The following is a 23,370-nucleotide window of genomic DNA, read 5'->3' on the forward strand; positions in this document are numbered from 1 at the left end:
TGGTATATATTTGGACAAGGGAAGGGACGGGACTTTCACTCGAAATGAGAGTTCTTTGGGGTGTAGGTGGATAGGCGGGGTTTGGGTGCTAAAAGGGGATCTTTGGGCTTTCCTGGGACCGGGCAAGTGGGAAAGGGACCCGGGCGGGGGCCTCCACGCTGGCCGGTGTGTGCCGGCCAGTGAACGGGAGTGAGGTGGGGGGAGGGGCTGCGGCCATCGGAGCCTGGCAGAACAGGGTCCGAGTGGTCTAGCCGGGGTGGAAAGTTGGGGGGGAAGGAACCGAGGGTAGGGGGTGGAGTTTTACAAGAGGCAGTGGACGGGAGGAGCTGGAGACCTGGGGTGGGGGGATGGGAGCTGTGGAAGATTAAGGGTGACTACGGGTAATCCCTGATTTCTTTTTGTCATTTGTTTATGTAAACATGCGGGTTGAGGTTTGGGGGTTGGTGGGTAGATGGGATTGTTGTTGTTATTATGGGGACTGACATATCTTGCTGATTATTGTTTATTGTTGATGGATGTAAATGTGGGAGAAAATGTGAAAATGGAGGAGAATAAAAAAAATAAAAAAGACCTCCTTCCCGACTTGGACATACCGTCATTCAGCGTCCGCCAGGGTTCTTGAGGCGAAAGCGACAGGGCGTTCTGTGCCCTCGCCCCATCTATGAGCCAACACCATACAGATGCCAGAGGGGCAGCCATTGCACGTTAGGATTAGCGACCGAGCTGGGTCAGAATGAGTGAGTTGTGTGATGCTTTTTCACCCCGGCGGATGCTTCATCCTGTAAGGCATCCCAACCCCATTTCTGACCCCTCTTCAGCAGCATGTGGAGTGGAGCCAATAAAATATCCAGGTTGGAGATGAACTATCCATAATACTTTACTCGGCCTGGAAATGACCAGAGATCAGTGGTATTCTCCGAAGGTGGGGCCCCTTTTATGGCCCAAATTTTGTCTTCCACAGGGTGTAGACCATCCCTTTTCACCCTGCACCCCACGTAAGTCACCACTTTTGCTCAGCACACACGTCTGCTCCTCTTCAGCTGGGTGCCCACTTGGGAGAATTGCCCGAAAACTTCCTGTAGGTTGCCCATGTGCTCTTTGTCAGTGGCTATCGGTGGAGCATGTCATCTAGATAGATGGCCTCCTTCGGCAGACCCTGGAGGATACTTTCCATTAGTCGTTAGAAAATCATCAGGGCATATGAGATCCCAAACGGGAGGCGGGTGGAGTCAAATAACCCTTTATGGGTGTTTATAGTCACAAATTTCTGAGACATTGGATCTAGCTCCATGTGTTAATAGGCATGACTCATGTCAAGTTCCGTAAAGGAAGATCCTCCAGCCAGTCTTGCGTACAAATCTTCCACTCTGGGCATTGGGTACCAGTCCAGGACTGAAGTTCTGTTTACCATGAGCTTGTATTTCCCGCAGAGTTGGACAGATTTGTGTGGTTTCATTACGGGCACCACGGGTGCAGCCCACTCCGCAAACTGTATAGGGCATATGATCCCCAGATCCTTCAGGCACTGATGTTCTGTGTAAACCTTGGTGAACAATGAGTAGGAAACAGACTTCGCCCAAAAGTATCTGGATTGAGCATCAGGATCCATGTAGATACACAACTTGGCCTCTTTTATCCTGCCCAGGCCCTCCTGGAACACTTCAGGGTATTTTCCCAGGACGTCATACAAATTCCCGGTGGCCATCCGGAAAACCTGTTGCCAGTCAAACCGGAGGACTCGCAACCAGTCACACCCCAGCAGGTTGGGTCCCTGTTATAACCTGCCTGCTTACCACTGGCTGGGGACTAATGGCAATCCCACAATCTTTAGGGAGTATGAGCTTCCCCAATGAGGGGGGCGGAGAAATCATTAGCAGAGTCCCTGCATAAATAGAGCTGGCTAGTATGGAACCAGCTGGAGAGGGGTGAGCAGCAAGAGAGTACTGCTGCTGTATATAAATATGTAATTGTAAATAAATATTATTTATTTCTATTCTACAAACTCATGCTGGATTCTTCGTGGCCCTTACAAAAGTCCCGGTCCCCGTACCACAACCAAGGGAAGCCAGACCGTGTGTTACCGGAGTCATGGTGGTTCCCACGATGCTCAGTGGCTCGCCGGTATAGATCACCAACCTTGTTTTGGTGTCGCACAACATCAGCAGCATGATCGCTGTGCGAAGCTGGCGAAACATCTGATAGTCCATAATGAGGATGGCAGCTGCAGTGTCCATTTCCATCACTTGAGGCTAACTATCCACTTGTAATGTGACCCGGATCGACACGACCTTCAGGTGTGATGCAGTCTAACTGCATCAGACAGTCCTCCTCATCTGTGGGGGCCATGTGCAAGGCCCTGGCTTGCGGCAATCTTGTTGGCTCCCTTGGACGGCGTTCTCAGCGCTGAAGTTTGTGGCTCTGCCCATCAAGCGTCCTCAGACTACACATCTGCCAATGAGGCCTGCTCCCCCCTTCGCTCTTGGGAATGTAACCCACAGGTCAGTGGTAGCTCCCGATTGTTTGGCTCGGCTGCAGAATTGCCTCTAGGTTTGCCCTTTGGGAGATCTGGCCTGTCTGGCATTGCCCCGCGTTGAAGTGGGAGTTTGAAATGGAGGGCGGGTCAAACTATGGACGCCATAGCCAATGGACCCTTGCAGCTCCCGCACCCCTTTCTCTGCATCCTCATGGGACAGTGACGGCTCGATGGCCCACTTTAAGTCTGAGGTGGACTCTGCCAACAGTTTCCTTTGTGCGGCCATGTTGTGTATCCTACAAACCAACCTAACCCTCAACATTTCGAAAAAGGACGGCCCGAACTCTCAATGCTCTGCCAGTCGCCTAAGGCGAGTCAAAAAGTCAGTGACCCATTCACCCAGAGCTCACATTGCCGTTTTGAACCTATACCATTGCATGATAACAGAAGGTTTGGGATCACTCGCGCAACCAGCTTGATAAACGATTTGGAGTCTGGTGCAGCTGGGGAAGTGAAACCCTTTATAATTTCAAAAGTCGAGGCCCCGCAGGAGCATCACAGCCTGACAGTCTTCCCCCAAAGTACCACTAGCTTGGAAGAATACCGCATACGTTCAGCATACTGGTTCCAATCTTCCAGACCTGCGTCAAAGGCTTGAAACGTATCAAATAGCGGCATCTTTAACTTTACGTCTACACGTTTATGATGATAATCGTCCGGGGCGGCTGGGCATTTCGACAAACGAGTCCAGAGTCTCCTTTGTCCTCGTCGCCAGTTGATTGACCGACAAAGCCAACAGTAGTAAAAAATACATAGAAAATAGAAGCAGTAGGCCATTCGGCCCTTTGAGCCTGCTCCATTTATTATGATCATGGCTGATCATCAAATTCAATACCCTGATCTCGCCTTCCACCCCCATATCCCTCGATTTCTTTAGCCCATGAGCGATATCTAATTTCCACTTGAAATTACACAATGTTGGGGCCTCAACTACTTTCTGTGGTGGTGAATTCCACAGATTCACCACTCTCTGGGTGAAGAAATTTCTCCTCACCTCAGTCCTAAAAGGTGTACCCCTTATCCTCAAACTATTACCCCTAGTTCTGGACTCCCCCACCAACAAGAACATTCTTTATGAATCTACTCTGTCTAATCCTGTTAGAATTTTATAAGTTTCTATGAGATCCCCGTTCATTTTTCTAAACTCCAATGAATATAATCCTAACCGACTTAGTCACTCCTCATATGAAACGCCCACCAGCCCAGCTGGTACAGCCTCGATGGGCCGAATGGCCTCCTTCTGCATTGTAAATTCTGTGATTCTATGGATTAGCCTGGTAAACCTTCACTGCACCCCCTCCACAGCAAGAACATCCTTCCTCACATAAGGACATCAGAACCACACACAATACTCCAGGTGTGGCCTCACCAATGCCTGACACAATTGCAGTAAAACATCTCTATTTCTATACTCAAATCCTCTCATACCATTTGCCTTCTTTACTGCCTGCTGTACCTGCATGCTTACTTTCAGCGACTGATACACGAGGACACCAAGGACTCAAGAGTATCCACCTCTCTCAATCTACACCCATTCAAATAATAATCTGCTGTCCTATTTTTGATAACGAAGTGGATAACCTCACATTAATCCACATTATATTGCGTCTGCGATGCGTGTGTCCACTCACTCAGCCTGTCAAAATCCCGCTGAAGCATCTCTGCATCTTCCTCACAGCTCACCCTCCCACCCAACTTTGTATCATCCTCAAATTTGGAGATAATATATTTAGTTCCCTCGTCCAAATCATTAATATAGCATATGCACTGAGAATTGATTTTAAACTATGTACAATACTCTGCTCACGGCAGTAACTCGCCACAATCATGGTCCCCATTGGGACAACTAACAACTCTGGGTCCTGCGTGGGCCGTATTTTATGTTTAGGCCCAATTAACCCAGTTGGGTGTCCTCCACACCCTATCTTGGAGGCGCGTACTCCACGAGTCCCATGGGTCGATCGTGGAGGTTACGACAATCAGGTGCAATTATATTACCTCTCAACCTGTGTCATCAAGACTTCTTGCAGGAAGAACAGCAATGTAGCATGCTGCTGCCCCATCCCCTCATTCACAATGTGCAGTCCCATCCCCTCATTGTCAATATCTGCAGTCCCCTCCCCCATTGTCAATATCTGCAGTCCCATCCCCTCATTGTTAATATCTGCAGTCCCATCCCCTCATTGTTAATATCTGCAGTCCCATCCCCTCATTGTCAATATCTGCAGTCCCATCCCTCCATTGTCAATATCTGCAGTCCCACCCCCTCATTGTCAATACCTGCAGTCCCATCCCCTCATTGTCAATATCTGCAGTCCCCTCCCCCATTGTCAATATCTGCAGTCCCATCCCCTCATTGTCAATATCTGCAGTCCCATCCCCTCATTGTCAATATCTGCAGTCTCATCCCCTCAGTCAATATCTGCAGTTCCCTCCCCCCCATTGTCAATATCTGCAGCCCTATCCCCTCATTGTCAATATCTGCAGTCCCATCCCCCCATTGTCAATATCTGCAGTCCCCTCTCCCCATTGTCAATATCTGCAGCCCCACCCCCCCATTGTCAATATCTGCAGTCCCATCCCCCCATTGTCAATATCTGCAGTCCCATCCCCTCATTGTCAATATCTGCAGTCCCATCCCCTCATAGTCAATATCTGCAGTTCCCTCCCCCCCATTGTCAATATCTGCAGTCCCATCTCCTCATTGTCAATATCTGCAGTCCCCTCCCCCCATTGTCAATATCTGCAGTCCCATCTCCTCATTGTCAATATCTGCAGTCCCCTCCCCCCATTATCAATATCTGCAGTCCCCTCCCCCCAATGTCAATATCTGCAGTCCCCTCTCCCCATTGTCAATATCTGCATTCCCATCCCCCCATTGTCAATGTCTGCAGTCCCATAATTTCATTTCCAATATCTGCTCTCAAAATCGGGACCAAATTAATGGAGTTAATGGAGTGTTTCAAAGAAGGAAAGGCAGGTAATGAGGGGAAGAGATTTAGGGAGGTATTCCAAAGTAAAGGACCCAGGGATTTAGGGAGGTGTTCCAAAGTAGCGGGAGGCAATCACCAATAGTCGATATTAACATGGCTGCAAAAGAGGACAGAGATCTGAAGGGTTCGAGCACTTCTAAAATGATTTGCGTCGCTCAGTTTTTAACGTGAATAAATAAGGCAGAATTGATTCTGTCTGTAAGAGTCACAATATAATTCTGCACTGTCGAGATTCAATAATACTCACAGAAAAATATACCAGTTCAGGAACTGGAGTAAAAAGCAGCGAGATGGAATATATTATGATGCCAATGGCTGTTGCCGCAGTGCTGATGCTGTTCGTGAGTAGTCCTGCCTTCATCTAAGTACAAGACAGAACACACAATGCTTCAAATAGTGTAAAGGGTCGAGGATATGAATTTCACAATCATTGACAACTTATTACAACTTTTCTGGAAGTGGCAAGAGGGATTTATTAATGACTTATGGGAAAGGCAACAGGGACGAAGAGAGAACTTGTATTCACACTGGACTAGAGAATTCTCCCTTTCAATTTTATCCCTGTTTCTCAGATTCCATGCTTCAAAATATTGCGCAATGCTATTTGGTCTGCTATTTGAACAGAACTAATCACCCATATATATTAAAAGATACAATCATCGAATTATATCACATGGAAGGAGGCCATTTGGCCCATTGTGGAAGCACTAACTGTTATGGTGCGTAGTTATGGTGTAACACTTTTAGCAATTAGGGCGGGATTCTCCGACCCCCCCATCGGCCGCTGTAACAGTCCGCGATGGCTGATGCGGAGATGAGCCCCCCTGCGCATGCGCTGGGATGACGCCAGCACACTCTGGCGCTCCCGCGCATGCGCCAACTCACGCCAGCCTGCGGAGGCCCTTCCGCTTCGGCCGCCGCAAACCACTCCAGCGCCGGCATAGCCCCGAAGGTGCGGAGGATTCCGCACCTTCGGGGCTGCCTGACACTGGAGTGGTTCACGCCACTCCTTCGCGTCGGAGTTAATCGCCCTGCCGGTTCGCGGAGAATCCAGCCCAAACAGTTTTGAACAATTGATAAGAATGAGAGGCGACCTTATTGAGACATAGACGATTCTCAGGGGGGTTGATTGTGTCGATGGTGAGAGGATGTTTCCCCATGTGGGAGAGTCTAGGAGCAGAGAACAGAATCTCAGAGTGAGGGGAGATTCTGAGAGGATGTTTCCCCATGTGGGAGAGCCTGTGAGCAGAGGGCAGAATCTCAGAGTGAGGGGAGATTCTGAGAGGATGTTTCCCCGTGTGGGAGAGTCTGGGACCAGAGGACAGAATCTCAGAGTGAGGGGAGATTCTGAGAGGATGTTTCCCCGTGTGGGAGAGTCTGGGAGCAGAGGGCAGAATCTCAGAGTGAGGGGAGATTCTGAGAGGATGTTTCCCCGTGTGGGAGAGTCTGGGACCAGAGGACAGAATCTCAGAGTGAGGGGAGATTCTGAGAGGATGTTTCCCCGTGTGGGAGAGTCTGGGCCCAGAGGACAGAATCTCAGAGACAGGGGAGATTCTGAGAAGATGTTTCCCCGTGTGGGAGAGTCTGGGCCCAGAGGGCAGAATCTCAGAGTGAGGGGTGATTCTGAGAGGATGTTTCCCCGTGTGGGAGAGTCTGGGAGCAGAGGACAGCATCTCAGAGTGAGGGAAGATTCTGAGAGGATGTTTCCCCGTGTGGGAGAGTCTGGGAGCAGAGGACAAAATCTCAGAGTGAGGGGAGATTGTGAGAGGATGTTTCCCCGTGTGGGAGAGTCTGGGACCAGAGGACAGAATCTCAGAGTGAGGGGAGATTCTGAGAGGATGTTTCCCCGTGTGGGAGAGTCTGGGTCCAGAGGACAGAATCTCAGAGTGAGGGGAGATTCTGAGAGGATGTTTCTCCGTGTGGGAGAGTCTGGGCCCAGAGGACAGAATCTCAGAGTGAGGGGAGATTCTGAGAGGATGTTTCCCCGTGTGGGAGAGTCTGGGAGCAGAGGACAGAATCTCAGAGTGAGGGGAGATTCTGAGAGGATGTTTCCCCGTGTGGGAGAGTCTGGGAGCGGAGGACAGAATCTCAGAGTGAGGGGAGATTCTGAGAGGTTGTTTCCCCGTGTGGGAGAGTCTGGGCCCAGAGGACAGAATCTCAGAGTGAGGGGAGATTCTGAGAGGATGTTTCCCCGTGTGGGAGAGTCTGGGAGCAGAGGACAGAATCTCAGAGTGAGGGGAGATTCTGAGAGGATGTTTCCCCGTGTGGGAGAGTCTGGGCCCAGAGGACAGAATCTCAGAGTGAGGGGAGATTCTGAGAGGATGTTTCCCCGTGTGGGAGAGTCTGGGACCAGAGGACAGAATCTCAGAGTGAGGGGAGATTCTGAGAGGATGTTTCCCCGTGTGGGAGAGTCTGGGCCCAGAGGACAGAATCTCAGAGACAGGGGAGATTCTGAGAAGATGTTTCCCCGTGTGGGAGAGTCTGGGCCCAGAGGGCAGAATCTCAGAGTGAGGGGTGATTCTGAGAGGATGTTTCCCCGTGTGGGAGAGTCTGGGAGCAGAGGACAGCATCTCAGAGTGAGGGAAGATTCTGAGAGGATGTTTCCCCGTGTGGGAGAGTCGGGGAGCAGAGGACAGAATCTCTGTAGCGCACAAAGGTACACAGCCTTCGAGGCAGACGGGTGATTATACCATTTCCTACGGGTCCCTTTTGGCGTCACAAACGGGGTCTCGGTCTTCCAACAGGAGATGGACCGAATGGTTGGATGGATGGATGGTAAAGCCTCATCGACTTCACTCTATTCGTCTCACGGAGTCTTTGTGCGCTACAATTTATTAAGCGTGTCTGTTCCCCCGCAGCTCGATAGTGAACTGGCCTGCGGGGGAAGACTCCGGCTTCTTATACTCCGCCTTCAGGGCGGAGCTAGAGGTCAACGGCCAACCAGGACCCGGGATCTGTCAGCCAATGACATTAGGGCTTCCAGTCCCACATGACCCCCAATACATACTACCACAATCTCAGAGTGAGGGAAGATTCTGAGAGGATGTTTCTCCGTGTGGGAGAGTCTGGGCCCAGAGGACAGAATCTCAGAGTGAGGGGAGATTCTGAGAGGATGTTTCCCCGTGTGGGAGAGTCTGGGAGCAGAGGACAGAATCTCAGAGTGAGGGGAGATTCTGAGAGGATGTTTCCCCGTGTGGGAGAGTCTGGGAGCAGAGGACAGAATCTCAGAGTGAGGGGAGATTCTGAGAGGATGTTTCCCCGTGTGGGAGAGTCTGGGAGCAGAGGACAGAATCTCAGAGTGAGGGGAGATTCTGAGAGGATGTTTCCCCATGTGGGAGAGTCTGTGAGCAGAGGGCAGAATCTCAGAGTGAGGGGAGATTCTGAGAGGATGTTTCCCCGTGTGGGAGAGTAGGGGAGCAGAGGGCAGAATCTCAGAGTGAGGGGAGATTCTGAGAGGATGTTTCCCCGTGTGGGAGGGTCTGGGCCCAGAGGACAGAATCTCAGAGTGAGGGGAGATTCTGAGAGGATGTTTCCCCGTGTGGGAGAGTCTGGGAGCAGAGGACAGAATCTCAGAGTGAGGGGAGATTCTGAGAGGATGTTTCCCCGTGTGGGAGAGTCGGGGAGCAGAGGGCAGAATCTCAGAGTGAGGGGAGATTCTGAGAGGATGTTTCCCCGTGTGGGAGAGTCTGGGAGCAGAGGACAAAATCTCAGAGTGAGGGGAGATTCTGAGAGGATGTTTCCCCGTGTGGGAGAGTCTGGGAGCAGAGGACAGAATCTCAGAGTGAGTGGAGATTCTGAGAGGATGTTTCCCCGTGTGGGAGAGTCTGGGAGCAAAGGACAGAATCTCAGAGTGAGGGGAGATTCTGAGAGGTTGTTTCCCCGTGTGGGAGAGTCTGGGCCCAGAGGGCAGAATCTCAGAGTGAGGGGAGATTCTGAGAGGATGTTTCCCCGTGTGGGAGAGCCGGGGAGCAGAGGGCAGAATCTCAGAGTGAGGGGAGATTCTGAGAGGATGTTTCCCTGTGTGGGAGAGTCTGGGAGCAGAGGGCAGAATCTCAGAGTGAGGGGAGATTCTGAGAGGATGTTTCCCCGTGTGGGAGAGTCTGGGCCCAGAGGACAGAATCTCAGAGTGAGGGGAGATTCTGAGAGGATGTTTCCCCGTGTGGGAGAGTCTGGGACCAGAGGACAGAATCTCAGAGTGAGGGGAGATTCTGAGAGGATGTTTCCCCGTGTGGGAGAGTCTGGGAGCAGAGGACAGAATCTCAGAGTGAGGGGAGATTCTGAGAGGATGTTTCCCCGTGTGGGAGAGTCTGGGAGCAGAGGACAGAATCTCAGAGTGAGGGGAGATTCTGAGAGGATGTTTCCCCGTGTGGGAGAGTCTGGGCCCAGAGGACAGAATCTCAGAGTGAGGGAAGATTCTGAGAGGATGTTTCCCCGTGTAGGAGAGTCGGGGAGCAGAGGACAGAATCTCTGTAGCGCACAAAGGTACACAGCCTTCGAGGCAGACGGGTGATTATACCATTTCCTACGGGTCCCTTTTGGCGTCACAAACGGGGTCTCGGTCTTCCAACAGGAGATGGACCGAATGGTTGGATGGATGGATGGTAAAGCCTCATCGACTTCACTCTATTCGTCTCACGGAGTCTTTGTGCGCTACAATTTATTAAGCGTGTCTGTTCCCCCGCAGCTCGATAGTGAACTGGCCTGCGGGGGAAGACTCCGGCTTCTTATACTCCGCCTTCAGGGCGGAGCTAGAGGTCAACGGCCAACCAGGACCCGGGATCTGTCAGCCAATGACATTAGGGCTTCCAGTCCCACATGACCCCCAATACATACTACCACAATCTCAGAGTGAGGGAAGATTCTGAGAGGATGTTTCTCCGTGTGGGAGAGTCTGGGCCCAGAGGACAGAATCTCAGAGTGAGGGGAGATTCTGAGAGGATGTTTCCCCGTGTGGGAGAGTCTGGGAGCAGAGGACAGAATCTCAGAGTGAGGGGAGATTCTGAGAGGATGTTTCCCCGTGTGGGAGAGTCTGGGAGCAGAGGACAGAATCTCAGAGTGAGGGGAGATTCTGAGAGGATGTTTCCCCGTGTGGGAGAGTCTGGGAGCAGAGGACAGAATCTCAGAGTGAGGGGAGATTCTGAGAGGATGTTTCCCCATGTGGGAGAGTCTGTGAGCAGAGGGCAGAATCTCAGAGTGAGGGGAGATTCTGAGAGGATGTTTCCCCGTGTGGGAGAGTAGGGGAGCAGAGGGCAGAATCTCAGAGTGAGGGGAGATTCTGAGAGGATGTTTCCCCGTGTGGGAGTGTCTGGGCCCAGAGGACAGAATCTCAGAGTGAGTGGAGATTCTGAGAGGATGTTTCCCCGTGTGGGAGAGTCTGGGAGCAAAGGACAGAATCTCAGAGTGAGGGGAGATTCTGAGAGGTTGTTTCCCCGTGTGGGAGAGTCTGGGCCCAGAGGGCAGAATCTCAGAGTGAGGGGAGATTCTGAGAGGATGTTTCCCCGTGTGGGAGAGCCGGGGAGCAGAGGGCAGAATCTCAGAGTGAGGGGAGATTCTGAGAGGATGTTTCCCAGTGTGGGAGAGTCTGGGAGCAGAGGGCAGAATCTCAGAGTGAGGGGAGATTCTGAGAGGATGTTTCCCCGTGTGGGAGAGTCTGGGCCCAGAGGACAGAATCTCAGAGTGAGGGGAGATTCTGAGAGGATGTTTCCCCGTGTGGGAGAGTCTGGGACCAGAGGACAGAATCTCAGAGTGAGGGGAGATTCTGAGAGGATGTTTCCCCGTGTGGGAGAGTCTGGGAGCAGAGGACAGAATCTCAGAGTGAGGGGAGATTCTGAGAGGATGTTTCCCCGTGTGGGAGAGTCTGGGAGCAGAGGACAGAATCTCAGAGTGAGGGGAGATTCTGAGAGGATGTTTCCCCGTGTGGGAGAGTCTGGGCCCAGAGGACAGAATCTCAGAGTGAGGGGAGATTCTGAGAGGATGTTTCCCCGTGTGGGAGAGTCTAGGAGCAGAGAACAGAATCTCAGAGTGAGGGGAGATTCTGAGAGGATGTTTCCCCATGTGGGAGAGTCTGTGAGCAGAGGGCAGAATCTCAGAGTGAGGGGAGATTCTGAGAGGATGTTTCCCCGTGTGGGAGAGTCTGGGACCAGAGGACAGAATCTCAGAGTGATGGGAGATTCTGAGAGGATGTTTCCCCGTGTGGGAGAGTCTGGGAGCAGAGGGCAGAATCTCAGAGTGAGGGGAGATTCTGAGAGGATGTTTCCCCGTGTGGGAGAGTCTGGGAGCAGAGGACAGAATCTCAGAGTGAGAGGAGATTCTGAGAGGATGTTTCCCCGTGTGGGAGAGTCTGGGTCCAGAGGACAGAATCTCAGAGTGAGGGGAGATTCTGAGAGGATGTTTCTCCGTGTGGGAGAGTCTGGGCCCAGAGGACAGAATCTCAGAGTGAGGGGGTGATTCTGAGAGGATGTTTCTCCGTGTGGGAGAGTCTGGGCCCAGAGGACAGAATCTCAGAGTGAGGGGAGATTCTGAGAGGATGTTTCTCCGTGTGGGAGAGTCTGGGAGCAGAGGGGAGAATCTCAGAGTGAGGGGAGATTCTGAGAGGATGTTTCCCCGTGTGGGAGAGTCTGGGAGCAGAGGGCAGTATCTCAGAGTGAGGGGAGATGCTGAGAGGATGTTTCCCCGTGTGGGGAGTCTGGGAGCAGAGGGCAGAATCTCAGAGTGAGGGGAGATTCTGAGAGGATGTTTCTCCGTGTGGGAGAGTCTGGGAGCAGAGGGGAGAATCTCAGAGTGAGGGGAGATGCTGAGAGGATGTTTCCCCGTGTGGGAGAGTCTGGGCCCAGAGGACAGAATCTCAGAGACAGGGGAGATTCTGAGAAGATGTTTCCCCGTGTGGGAGAGTCTGGGCCCAGAGGGCAGAATCTCAGAGTGAGGGGTGATTCTGAGAGGATGTTTCCCCGTGTGGGAGAGTCTGGGAGCAGAGGACAGCATCTCAGAGTGAGGGAAGATTCTGAGAGGATGTTTCCCCGTGTGGGAGAGTCGGGGAGCAGAGGACAGAATCTCTGTAGCGCACAAAGGTACACAGCCTTCGAGGCAGACGGGTGATTATACCATTTCCTACGGGTCCCTTTTGGCGTCACAAACGGGGTCTCGGTCTTCCAACAGGAGATGGGCCGAATGGTTGGATGGATGGATGGTAAAGCCTCATCGACTTCACTCTATTCGTCTCACGGAGTCTTTGTGCGCTACAATTTATTAAGCGTGTCTGTTCCCCCGCAGCTCGATAGTGAACTGGCCTGCGGGGGAAGACTCCGGCTTCTTATACTCCGCCTTCAGGGCGGAGCTAGAGGTCAACGGCCAACCAGGACCCGGGATCTGTCAGCCAATGACATTAGGGCTTCCAGTCCCACATGACCCCCAATACATACTACCACAATCTCAGAGTGAGGGAAGATTCTGAGAGGATGTTTCTCCGTGTGGGAGAGTCTGGGCCCAGAGGACAGAATCTCAGAGTGAGGGGAGATTCTGAGAGGATGTTTCCCCGTGTGGGAGAGTCTGGGAGCAGAGGACAGAATCTCAGAGTGAGGGGAGATTCTGAGAGGATGTTTCTCCGTGTGGGAGAGTCTGGGAGCAGAGGACAGAATCTCAGAGTGAGGGGAGATTCTCAGAGGATGTTTCCCCGTGTGGGAGAGTCTGGGAGCAGAGGACAGAATCTCAGAGTGAGGGGAGATTCTGAGAGGATGTTTCCCCATGTGGGAGAGTCTGGGCCCAGAGGGCAGAATCTCAGAGTGAGGGGAGATTCTGAGAGGATGTTTCCCCGTGTGGGAGAGTCTGTGAGCAGAGGGCAGAATCTCAGAGTGAGGGGAGATTCTGAGAGGATGTTTCCCCGTGTGGGAGAGTCTGTGAGCAGAGGGCAGAATCTCAGAGTGAGGGGAGATTCTGAGAGGATGTTTCCCCGTGTGGGAGAGTCTGGGCCCAGAGGGCAGAATCTCAGAGTGAGGGGAGATTCTGAGAGGATGTTTCCCCGTGTGGGAGAGTCTGGGCCCAGAGGACAGAATCTCAGAGTGAGGGGAGATTCTGAGAGGATGTTTCCCCGTGTGGGAGAGTCTGGGAGCAGAGGACAGAATCTCAGAGTGAGGGGAGATTCTGAGAGGATGTTTCCCCGTGTGGGAGAGTCGGGGAGCAGAGGGCAGAATCTCAGAGTGAGGGGAGATTCTGAGAGGATGTTTCCCCGTGTGGGAGAGTCTGGGAGCAGAGGACAAAATCTCAGAGTGAGGGGAGATTCTGAGAGGATGTTTCCCCGTGTGGGAGAGTCTGGGATCAGAGGGCAGAATCTCAGAGTGAGGGGAGATTCTGAGAGGATGTTTCCCCGTGTGGGAGAGTCTGGGATCAGAGGGCAGAATCTCAGAGTGAGGGGAGATTCTGAGAGGATGTTTCCCCGTGTGGGAGAGTCTGGGATCAGAGGGCAGAATCTCAGAGTGAGGGGAGATTCTGAGAGGATGTTTCCCCGTGTGGGAGAGTCTGGGAGCAGAGCACAGAATCTCAGAGTGAGGGGAGATTCTGAGAGGTTGTTTCCCCGTGTGGGAGAGTCTGGGCCCAGAGGGCAGAATCTCAGAGTGAGGGGAGATTCTGAGAGGATGTTTCCCCGTGTGGGAGAGCCGGGGAGCAGAGGGCAGAATCTCAGAGTGAGGGGAGATTCTGAGAGGATGTTTCCCTGTGTGGGAGAGTCTGGGAGCAGAGGGCAGAATCTCAGAGTGAGGGGAGATTCTGAGAGGATGTTTCCCCGTGTGGGAGAGTCTGGGCCCAGAGGACAGAATCTCAGAGTGAGGGGAGATTCTGAGAGGATGTTTCCCCGTGTGGGAGAGTCTGGGACCAGAGGACAGAATCTCAGAGTGAGGGGAGATTCTGAGAGGATGTTTCCCCGTGTGGGAGAGTCTGGGAGCAGAGGACAGAATCTCAGAGTGAGGGGAGATTCTGAGAGGATGTTTCCCCGTGTGGGAGAGTCGGGGAGCAGAGGGCAGAATCTCAGAGTGAGGGGAGATTCTGAGAGGATGTTTCCCCGTGTGGGAGAGTCTGGGAGCAGAGGACAAAATCTCAGAGTGAGGGAAGATTCTGAGAGGATGTTTCCCCGTGTGGGAGAGTCTGGGAGCAGAGGACAGAATCTCAGAGTGAGTGGAGATTCTGAGAGGATGTTTCCCCGTGTAGGAGAGTCTGGGAGCAGAGGACAGAATCTCAGAGTGAGTAGAGATTCTGAGAGGTTTTTTCCCCGTGTGGGAGAGTCTGGGCCCAGAGGGCAGAATCTCAGAGTGAGTGGAGATTCTGAGAGGATGTTTCCCCGTGTGGGAGAGCCGGGGAGCAGAGGGCAGAATCTCAGAGTGAGGGGAGATTCTGAGAGGATGTTTGCCCGTGTGGGAGAGTCTGGGAGCAGAGGACAGAATCTCAGAGTGAGGGGAGATTCTGAGAGGATGTTTCCCCGTGTGGGAGAGTCTGGGACCAGAGGACAGAATCTCAGAGTGAGGGGAGATTCTGAGAGGATGTTTCCCCGTGTGGGAGAGTCTGTGAGCAGAGGACAGAATCTGAGAGTGAGGGGAGATTCTGAGGATGTTTCCCCGTGTGGGAGAGTCTGGGAGCAGAGGGCAGAATCTCAGAGTGAGGGGAGATTCTGAGAGGATGTTTCCCCGTGTGGGAGAGTCTGGGAGCAGAGGACAAAATCTCAGAGTGAGGGGAGATTGTGAGAGGATGTTTCCCCGTGCTGGAGAGTCTGGGAGCAGAGGACAGAATCTCAGAGTGAGGGGAGATTCTGAGGATGTTTCCCCATGTGGGAGAGTCTGGGATCAGAGGGCAGAATCTCAGAGTGAGGGGAGATTCTGAGAGGATGTTTCCCCGTGTGGGAGAGTCTGGGAGCAGAGGACAAAATCTCAGGGTGAGGGGAGATTCTGAGAGGATGTTTCCCCGTGTGGGAGAGTCTGGGAGCAGAGGACAGAATCTCAGAGTGAGTGGAGATTCTGAGAGGATGTTTCCCCGTGTGGGAGAGTCTGGGAGCAGAGGACAGAATCTCAGAGTGAGGGGAGATTCTGAGAGGTTGTTTCCCCGTGTGGGAGAGTCTGGGCCCAGAGGGCAGAATCTCAGAGTGAGGGGAGATTCTGAGAGGATGTTTCCCCGTGTGGGAGAGTCTGGGAGCAGAGGACAGAATCTCAGAGTGAGGGGAGATTCTGAGAGGTTGTTTCCCCGTGTGGGAGAGTCTGGGCCCAGAGGGCAGAATCTCAGAGTGAGGGGAGATTCTGAGAGGATGTTTCCCCGTGTGGGAGAGCCGGGGAGCAGAGGGCAGAATCTCAGAGTGAGGGGAGATTCTGAGAGGATGTTTCCCCGTGTGGGAGAGTCTGGGAGCAGAGGGCAGAATCTCAGAGTGAGGGTAGATTCTGAGAGGATGTTTCCCCGTGTGGGAGAGTCTGTGAACAGAGGACAGAATCTCAGAGTGAGGGGAGATTCTGAGAGGATGTTTCCCCGTGTGGGAGAGTCTGGGAGCAGAGGACAGAATCTCAGAGTGAGGGGAGATTCTGAGAGGATGTTTCCCCGTGTGGGAGAGTCTGGGAGCAGAGCACAGAATCTCAGAGTGAGGGGAGATTCTGAGAGGTTGTTTCCCCGTGTGGGAGAGTCTGGGCCCAGAGGGCAGAATCTCAGAGTGAGGGGAGATTCTGAGAGGATGTTTCCCCGTGTGGGAGAGCCGGGGAGCAGAGGGCAGAATCTCAGAGTGAGGGGAGATTCTGAGAGGATGTTTCCCTGTGTGGGAGAGTCTGGGAGCAGAGGGCAGAATCTCAGAGTGAGGGGAGATTCTGAGAGGATGTTTCCCCGTGTGGGAGAGTCTGGGCCCAGAGGACAGAATCTCAGAGTGAGGGGAGATTCTGAGAGGATGTTTCCCCGTGTGGGAGAGTCTGGGACCAGAGGACAGAATCTCAGAGTGAGGGGAGATTCTGAGAGGATGTTTCCCCGTGTGGGAGAGTCTGGGAGCAGAGGACAGAATCTCAGAGTGAGGGGAGATTCTGAGAGGATGTTTCCCCGTGTGGGAGAGTCTGGGAGCAGAGGACAGAATCTCAGAGTGAGGGGAGATTCTGAGAGGATGTTTCCCCGTGTGGGAGAGTCTGGGCCCAGAGGACAGAATCTCAGAGTGAGGGGAGATTCTGAGAGGATGTTTCCCCGTGTGGGAGAGTCTAGGAGCAGAGAACAGAATCTCAGAGTGAGGGGAGATTCTGAGAGGATGTTTCCCCATGTGGGAGAGTCTGTGAGCAGAGGGCAGAATCTCAGAGTGAGGGGAGATTCTGAGAGGATGTTTCCCCGTGTGGGAGAGTCTGGGACCAGAGGACAGAATCTCAGAGTGATGGGAGATTCTGAGAGGATGTTTCCCCGTGTGGGAGAGTCTGGGAGCAGAGGGCAGAATCTCAGAGTGAGGGGAGATTCTGAGAGGATGTTTCCCCGTGTGGGAGAGTCTGGGAGCAGAGGACAGAATCTCAGAGTGAGAGGAGATTCTGAGAGGATGTTTCCCCGTGTGGGAGAGTCTGGGTCCAGAGGACAGAATCTCAGAGTGAGGGGAGATTCTGAGAGGATGTTTCTCCGTGTGGGAGAGTCTGGGCCCAGAGGACAGAATCTCAGAGTGAGGGGGTGATTCTGAGAGGATGTTTCTCCGTGTGGGAGAGTCTGGGCCCAGAGGACAGAATCTCAGAGTGAGGGGAGATTCTGAGAGGATGTTTCTCCGTGTGGGAGAGTCTGGGAGCAGAGGGGAGAATCTCAGAGTGAGGGGAGATTCTGAGAGGATGTTTCCCCGTGTGGGAGAGTCTGGGAGCAGAGGGCAGTATCTCAGAGTGAGGGGAGATGCTGAGAGGATGTTTCCCCGTGTGGGAGAGTCTGGGAGCAGAGGGCAGAATCTCAGAGTGAGGGGAGATTCTGAGAGGATGTTTCTCCGTGTGGGAGAGTCTGGGAGCAGAGGGGAGAATCTCAGAGTGAGGGGAGGTGCTGAGAGGATGTTTCCCCGTGTGGGAGAGTCTGGGCCCAGAGGACAGAATCTCAGAGACAGGGGAGATTCTGAGAAGATGTTTCCCCGTGTGGGAGAGTCTGGGCCCAGAGGGCAGAATCTCAGAGTGAGGGGTGATTCTGAGAGGATGTTTCCCCGTGTGGGAGAGTCTGGGAGCAGAGGACAGCATCTCAGAGTGAGGGAAGATTCTGAGAGGATGTTTCCCCGTGTGGGAGAGTCGGGGAGCAGAGGACAGAATCTCTGTAGCGCACAAAGGTACACAGCCTTCGAGGCAGACGGGTGATTATACCATTTCCTACGGGTCCCTTTTGGCGTCACAAACGGGGTCTCGGTCTTCCAACAGGAGATGGGCCGAATGGTTGGATGGATGGATGGTAAAGCCTCATCGACTTCACTCTATTCGTCTCACGGAGTCTTTGTGCGCTACAATTTATTAAGCGTGTCTGTTCCCCCGCAGCTCGATAGTGAACTGGCCTGCGGGGGAAGACTCCGGCTTCTTATACTCCGCCTTCAGGGCGGAGCTAGAGGTCAACGGCCAACCAGGACCCGGGATCTGTCAGCCAATGACATTAGGGCTTCCAGTCCCACATGACCCCCAATACATACTACCACAATCTCAGAGTGAGGGAAGATTCTGAGAGGATGTTTCTCCGTGTGGGAGAGTCTGGGCCCAGAGGACAGAATCTCAGAGTGAGGGGAGATTCTGAGAGGATGTTTCCCCGTGTGGGAGAGTCTGGGAGCAGAGGACAGAATCTCAGAGTGAGGGGAGATTCTGAGAGGATGTTTCTCCGTGTGGGAGAGTCTGGGAGCAGAGGACAGAATCTCAGAGTGAGGGGAGATTCTCAGAGGATGTTTCCCCGTGTGGGAGAGTCTGGGAGCAGAGGACAGAATCTCAGAGTGAGGGGAGATTCTGAGAGGATGTTTCCCCATGTGGGAGAGTCTGGGCCCAGAGGGCAGAATCTCAGAGTGAGGGGAGATTCTGAGAGGATGTTTCCCCGTGTGGGAGAGTCTGTGAGCAGAGGGCAGAATCTCAGAGTGAGGGGAGATTCTGAGAGGATGTTTCCCCGTGTGGGAGAGTCTGTGAGCAGAGGGCAGAATCTCAGAGTGAGGGGAGATTCTGAGAGGATGTTTCCCCGTGTGGGAGAGTCTGGGCCCAGAGGGCAGAATCTCAGAGTGAGGGGAGATTCTGAGAGGATGTTTCCCCGTGTGGGAGAGTCTGGGCCCAGAGGACAGAATCTCAGAGTGAGGGGAGATTCTGAGAGGATGTTTCCCCGTGTGGGAGAGTCTGGGAGCAGAGGACAGAATCTCAGAGTGAGGGGAGATTCTGAGAGGATGTTTCCCCGTGTGGGAGAGTCGGGGAGCAGAGGGCAGAATCTCAGAGTGAGGGGAGATTCTGAGAGGATGTTTCCCCGTGTGGGAGAGTCTGGGAGCAGAGGACAAAATCTCAGAGTGAGGGGAGATTCTGAGAGGATGTTTCCCCGTGTGGGAGAGTCTGGGATCAGAGGGCAGAATCTCAGAGTGAGGGGAGATTCTGAGAGGATGTTTCCCCGTGTGGGAGAGTCTGGGATCAGAGGGCAGAATCTCAGAGTGAGGGGAGATTCTGAGAGGATGTTTCCCCGTGTGGGAGAGTCTGGGATCAGAGGGCAGAATCTCAGAGTGAGGGGAGATTCTGAGAGGATGTTTCCCCGTGTGGGAGAGTCTGGGAGCAGAGCACAGAATCTCAGAGTGAGGGGAGATTCTGAGAGGTTGTTTCCCCGTGTGGGAGAGTCTGGGCCCAGAGGGCAGAATCTCAGAGTGAGGGGAGATTCTGAGAGGATGTTTCCCCGTGTGGGAGAGCCGGGGAGCAGAGGGCAGAATCTCAGAGTGAGGGGAGATTCTGAGAGGATGTTTCCCTGTGTGGGAGAGTCTGGGAGCAGAGGGCAGAATCTCAGAGTGAGGGGAGATTCTGAGAGGATGTTTCCCCGTGTGGGAGAGTCTGGGCCCAGAGGACAGAATCTCAGAGTGAGGGGAGATTCTGAGAGGATGTTTCCCCGTGTGGGAGAGTCTGGGACCAGAGGACAGAATCTCAGAGTGAGGGGAGATTCTGAGAGGATGTTTCCCCGTGTGGGAGAGTCTGGGAGCAGAGGACAGAATCTCAGAGTGAGGGGAGATTCTGAGAGGATGTTTCCCCGTGTGGGAGAGTCGGGGAGCAGAGGGCAGAATCTCAGAGTGAGGGGAGATTCTGAGAGGATGTTTCCCCGTGTGGGAGAGTCTGGGAGCAGAGGACAAAATCTCAGAGTGAGGGAAGATTCTGAGAGGATGTTTCCCCGTGTGGGAGAGTCTGGGAGCAGAGGACAGAATCTCAGAGTGAGTGGAGATTCTGAGAGGATGTTTCCCCGTGTAGGAGAGTCTGGGAGCAGAGGACAGAATCTCAGAGTGAGTAGAGATTCTGAGAGGTTTTTTCCCCGTGTGGGAGAGTCTGGGCCCAGAGGGCAGAATCTCAGAGTGAGTGGAGATTCTGAGAGGATGTTTCCCCGTGTGGGAGAGCCGGGGAGCAGAGGGCAGAATCTCAGAGTGAGGGGAGATTCTGAGAGGATGTTTGCCCGTGTGGGAGAGTCTGGGAGCAGAGGACAGAATCTCAGAGTGAGGGGAGATTCTGAGAGGATGTTTCCCCGTGTGGGAGAGTCTGGGACCAGAGGACAGAATCTCAGAGTGAGGGGAGATTCTGAGAGGATGTTTCCCCGTGTGGGAGAGTCTGTGAGCAGAGGACAGAATCTCAGAGTGAGGGGAGATTCTGAGGATGTTTCCCCGTGTGGGAGAGTCTGGGAGCAGAGGGCAGAATCTCAGAGTGAGGGGAGATTCTGAGAGGATGTTTCCCCGTGTGGGAGAGTCTGGGAGCAGAGGACAAAATCTCAGAGTGAGGGGAGATTGTGAGAGGATGTTTCCCCGTGCTGGAGAGTCTGGGAGCAGAGGACAGAATCTCAGAGTGAGGGGAGATTCTGAGGATGTTTCCCCATGTGGGAGAGTCTGGGAGCAGAGGGCAGAATCTCAGAGTGAGGGGAGATTCTGAGAGGATGTTTCCCCGTGTGGGAGAGTCTGGGAGCAGAGGACAAAATCTCAGAGTGAGGGGAGATTCTGAGAGGATGTTTCCCCGTGTGGGAGAGTCTGGGAGCAGAGGACAGAATCTCAGAGTGAGTGGAGATTCTGAGAGGATGTTTCCCCGTGTGGGAGAGTCTGGGAGCAGAGGACAGAATCTCAGAGTGAGGGGAGATTCTGAGAGGTTGTTTCCCCGTGTGGGAGAGTCTGGGCCCAGAGGGCAGAATCTCAGAGTGAGGGGAGATTCTGAGAGGATGTTTCCCCGTGTGGGAGAGTCTGGGAGCAGAGGACAGAATCTCAGAGTGAGGGGAGATTCTGAGAGGTTGTTTCCCCGTGTGGGAGAGTCTGGGCCCAGAGGGCAGAATCTCAGAGTGAGGGGAGATTCTGAGAGGATGTTTCCCCGTGTGGGAGAGCCGGGGAGCAGAGGGCAGAATCTCAGAGTGAGGGGAGATTCTGAGAGGATGTTTCCCCGTGTGGGAGAGTCTGGGAGCAGAGGGCAGAATCTCAGAGTGAGGGTAGATTCTGAGAGGATGTTTCCCCGTGTGGGAGAGTCTGTGAACAGAGGACAGAATCTCAGAGTGAGGGGAGATTCTGAGAGGATGTTTCCCCGTGTGGGAGAGTCTGGGAGCAGAGGACAGAATCTCAGAGTGAGGGGAGATTCTGAGAGGATGTTTCCCCGTGTGGGAGAGTCTGGGAGCAGAGCACAGAATCTCAGAGTGAGGGGAGATTCTGAGAGGTTGTTTCCCCGTGTGGGAGAGTCTGGGCCCAGAGGGCAGAATCTCAGAGTGAGGGGAGATTCTGAGAGGATGTTTCCCCGTGTGGGAGAGCCGGGGAGCAGAGGGCAGAATCTCAGAGTGAGGGGAGATTCTGAGAGGATGTTTCCCTGTGTGGGAGAGTCTGGGAGCAGAGGGCAGAATCTCAGAGTGAGGGGAGATTCTGAGAGGATGTTTCCCCGTGTGGGAGAGTCTGGGCCCAGAGGACAGAATCTCAGAGTGAGGGGAGATTCTGAGAGGATGTTTCCCCGTGTGGGAGAGTCTGGGACCAGAGGACAGAATCTCAGAGTGAGGGGAGATTCTGAGAGGATGTTTCCCCGTGTGGGAGAGTCTGGGAGCAGAGGACAGAATCTCAGAGTGAGGGGAGATTCTGAGAGGATGTTTCCCCGTGTGGGAGAGTCTGGGAGCAGAGGACAGAATCTCAGAGTGAGGGGAGATTCTGAGAGGATGTTTCCCCGTGTGGGAGAGTCTGGGCCCAGAGGACAGAATCTCAGAGTGAGGGGAGATTCTGAGAGGATGTTTCCCCGTGTGGGAGAGTCTAGGAGCAGAGAACAGAATCTCAGAGTGAGGGGAGATTCTGAGAGGATGTTTCCCCATGTGGGAGAGTCTGTGAGCAGAGGGCAGAATCTCAGAGTGAGGGGAGATTCTGAGAGGATGTTTCCCCGTGTGGGAGAGTCTGGGACCAGAGGACAGAATCTCAGAGTGATGGGAGATTCTGAGAGGATGTTTCCCCGTGTGGGAGAGTCTGGGAGCAGAGGGCAGAATCTCAGAGTGAGGGGAGATTCTGAGAGGATGTTTCCCCGTGTGGGAGAGTCTGGGAGCAGAGGACAGAATCTCAGAGTGAGAGGAGATTCTGAGAGGATGTTTCCCCGTGTGGGAGAGTCTGGGTCCAGAGGACAGAATCTCAGAGTGAGGGGAGATTCTGAGAGGATGTTTCTCCGTGTGGGAGAGTCTGGGCCCAGAGGACAGAATCTCAGAGTGAGGGGGTGATTCTGAGAGGATGTTTCTCCGTGTGGGAGAGTCTGGGCCCAGAGGACAGAATCTCAGAGTGAGGGGAGATTCTGAGAGGATGTTTCTCCGTGTGGGAGAGTCTGGGAGCAGAGGGGAGAATCTCAGAGTGAGGGGAGATTCTGAGAGGATGTTTCCCCGTGTGGGAGAGTCTGGGAGCAGAGGGCAGTATCTCAGAGTGAGGGGAGATGCTGAGAGGATGTTTCCCCGTGTGGGAGAGTCTGGGAGCAGAGGGCAGAATCTCAGAGTGAGGGGAGATTCTGAGAGGATGTTTCTCCGTGTGGGAGAGTCTGGGAGCAGAGGGGAGAATCTCAGAGTGAGGGGAGATGCTGAGAGGATGTTTCCCCGTGTGGGAGAGTCTGGGCCCAGAGGACAGAATCTCAGAGACAGGGGAGATTCTGAGAAGATGTTTCCCCGTGTGGGAGAGTCTGGGCCCAGAGGGCAGAATCTCAGAGTGAGGGGTGATTCTGAGAGGATGTTTCCCCGTGTGGGAGAGTCTGGGAGCAGAGGACAGCATCTCAGAGTGAGGGAAGATTCTGAGAGGATGTTTCCCCGTGTGGGAGAGTCGGGGAGCAGAGGACAGAATCTCTGTAGCGCACAAAGGTACACAGCCTTCGAGGCAGACGGGTGATTATACCATTTCCTACGGGTCCCTTTTGGCGTCACAAACGGGGTCTCGGTCTTCCAACAGGAGATGGGCCGAATGGTTGGATGGATGGATGGTAAAGCCTCATCGACTTCACTCTATTCGTCTCACGGAGTCTTTGTGCGCTACAATTTATTAAGCGTGTCTGTTCCCCCGCAGCTCGATAGTGAACTGGCCTGCGGGGGAAGACTCCGGCTTCTTATACTCCGCCTTCAGGGCGGAGCTAGAGGTCAACGGCCAACCAGGACCCGGGATCTGTCAGCCAATGACATTAGGGCTTCCAGTCCCACATGACCCCCAATACATACTACCACAATCTCAGAGTG

General features: G+C 53.5%; 1 protein-coding gene across 2 annotated transcripts in view; it reads right to left on the reverse strand.

Annotated features, from left to right (window-relative positions):
• Positions 1-23,370, reverse strand: part of LOC140410121 (uncharacterized) — a 78,806-nt gene that overhangs the window by 9,404 nt on the left and 46,032 nt on the right. For both annotated transcript variants that reach the window (XM_072498069.1, XM_072498071.1), the window contains one exon: positions 5,774-5,887. In XM_072498069.1, coding sequence (XP_072354170.1) covers positions 5,774-5,887 — 114 coding nt within the window. The remainder of the gene's footprint in view (positions 1-5,773; positions 5,888-23,370) is intronic.

The sequence above is a fragment of the Scyliorhinus torazame genome, chromosome 4 (genome assembly GCF_047496885.1).
Source record: "Scyliorhinus torazame isolate Kashiwa2021f chromosome 4, sScyTor2.1, whole genome shotgun sequence".
Taxonomy (NCBI): domain Eukaryota; kingdom Metazoa; phylum Chordata; class Chondrichthyes; order Carcharhiniformes; family Scyliorhinidae; genus Scyliorhinus; species Scyliorhinus torazame.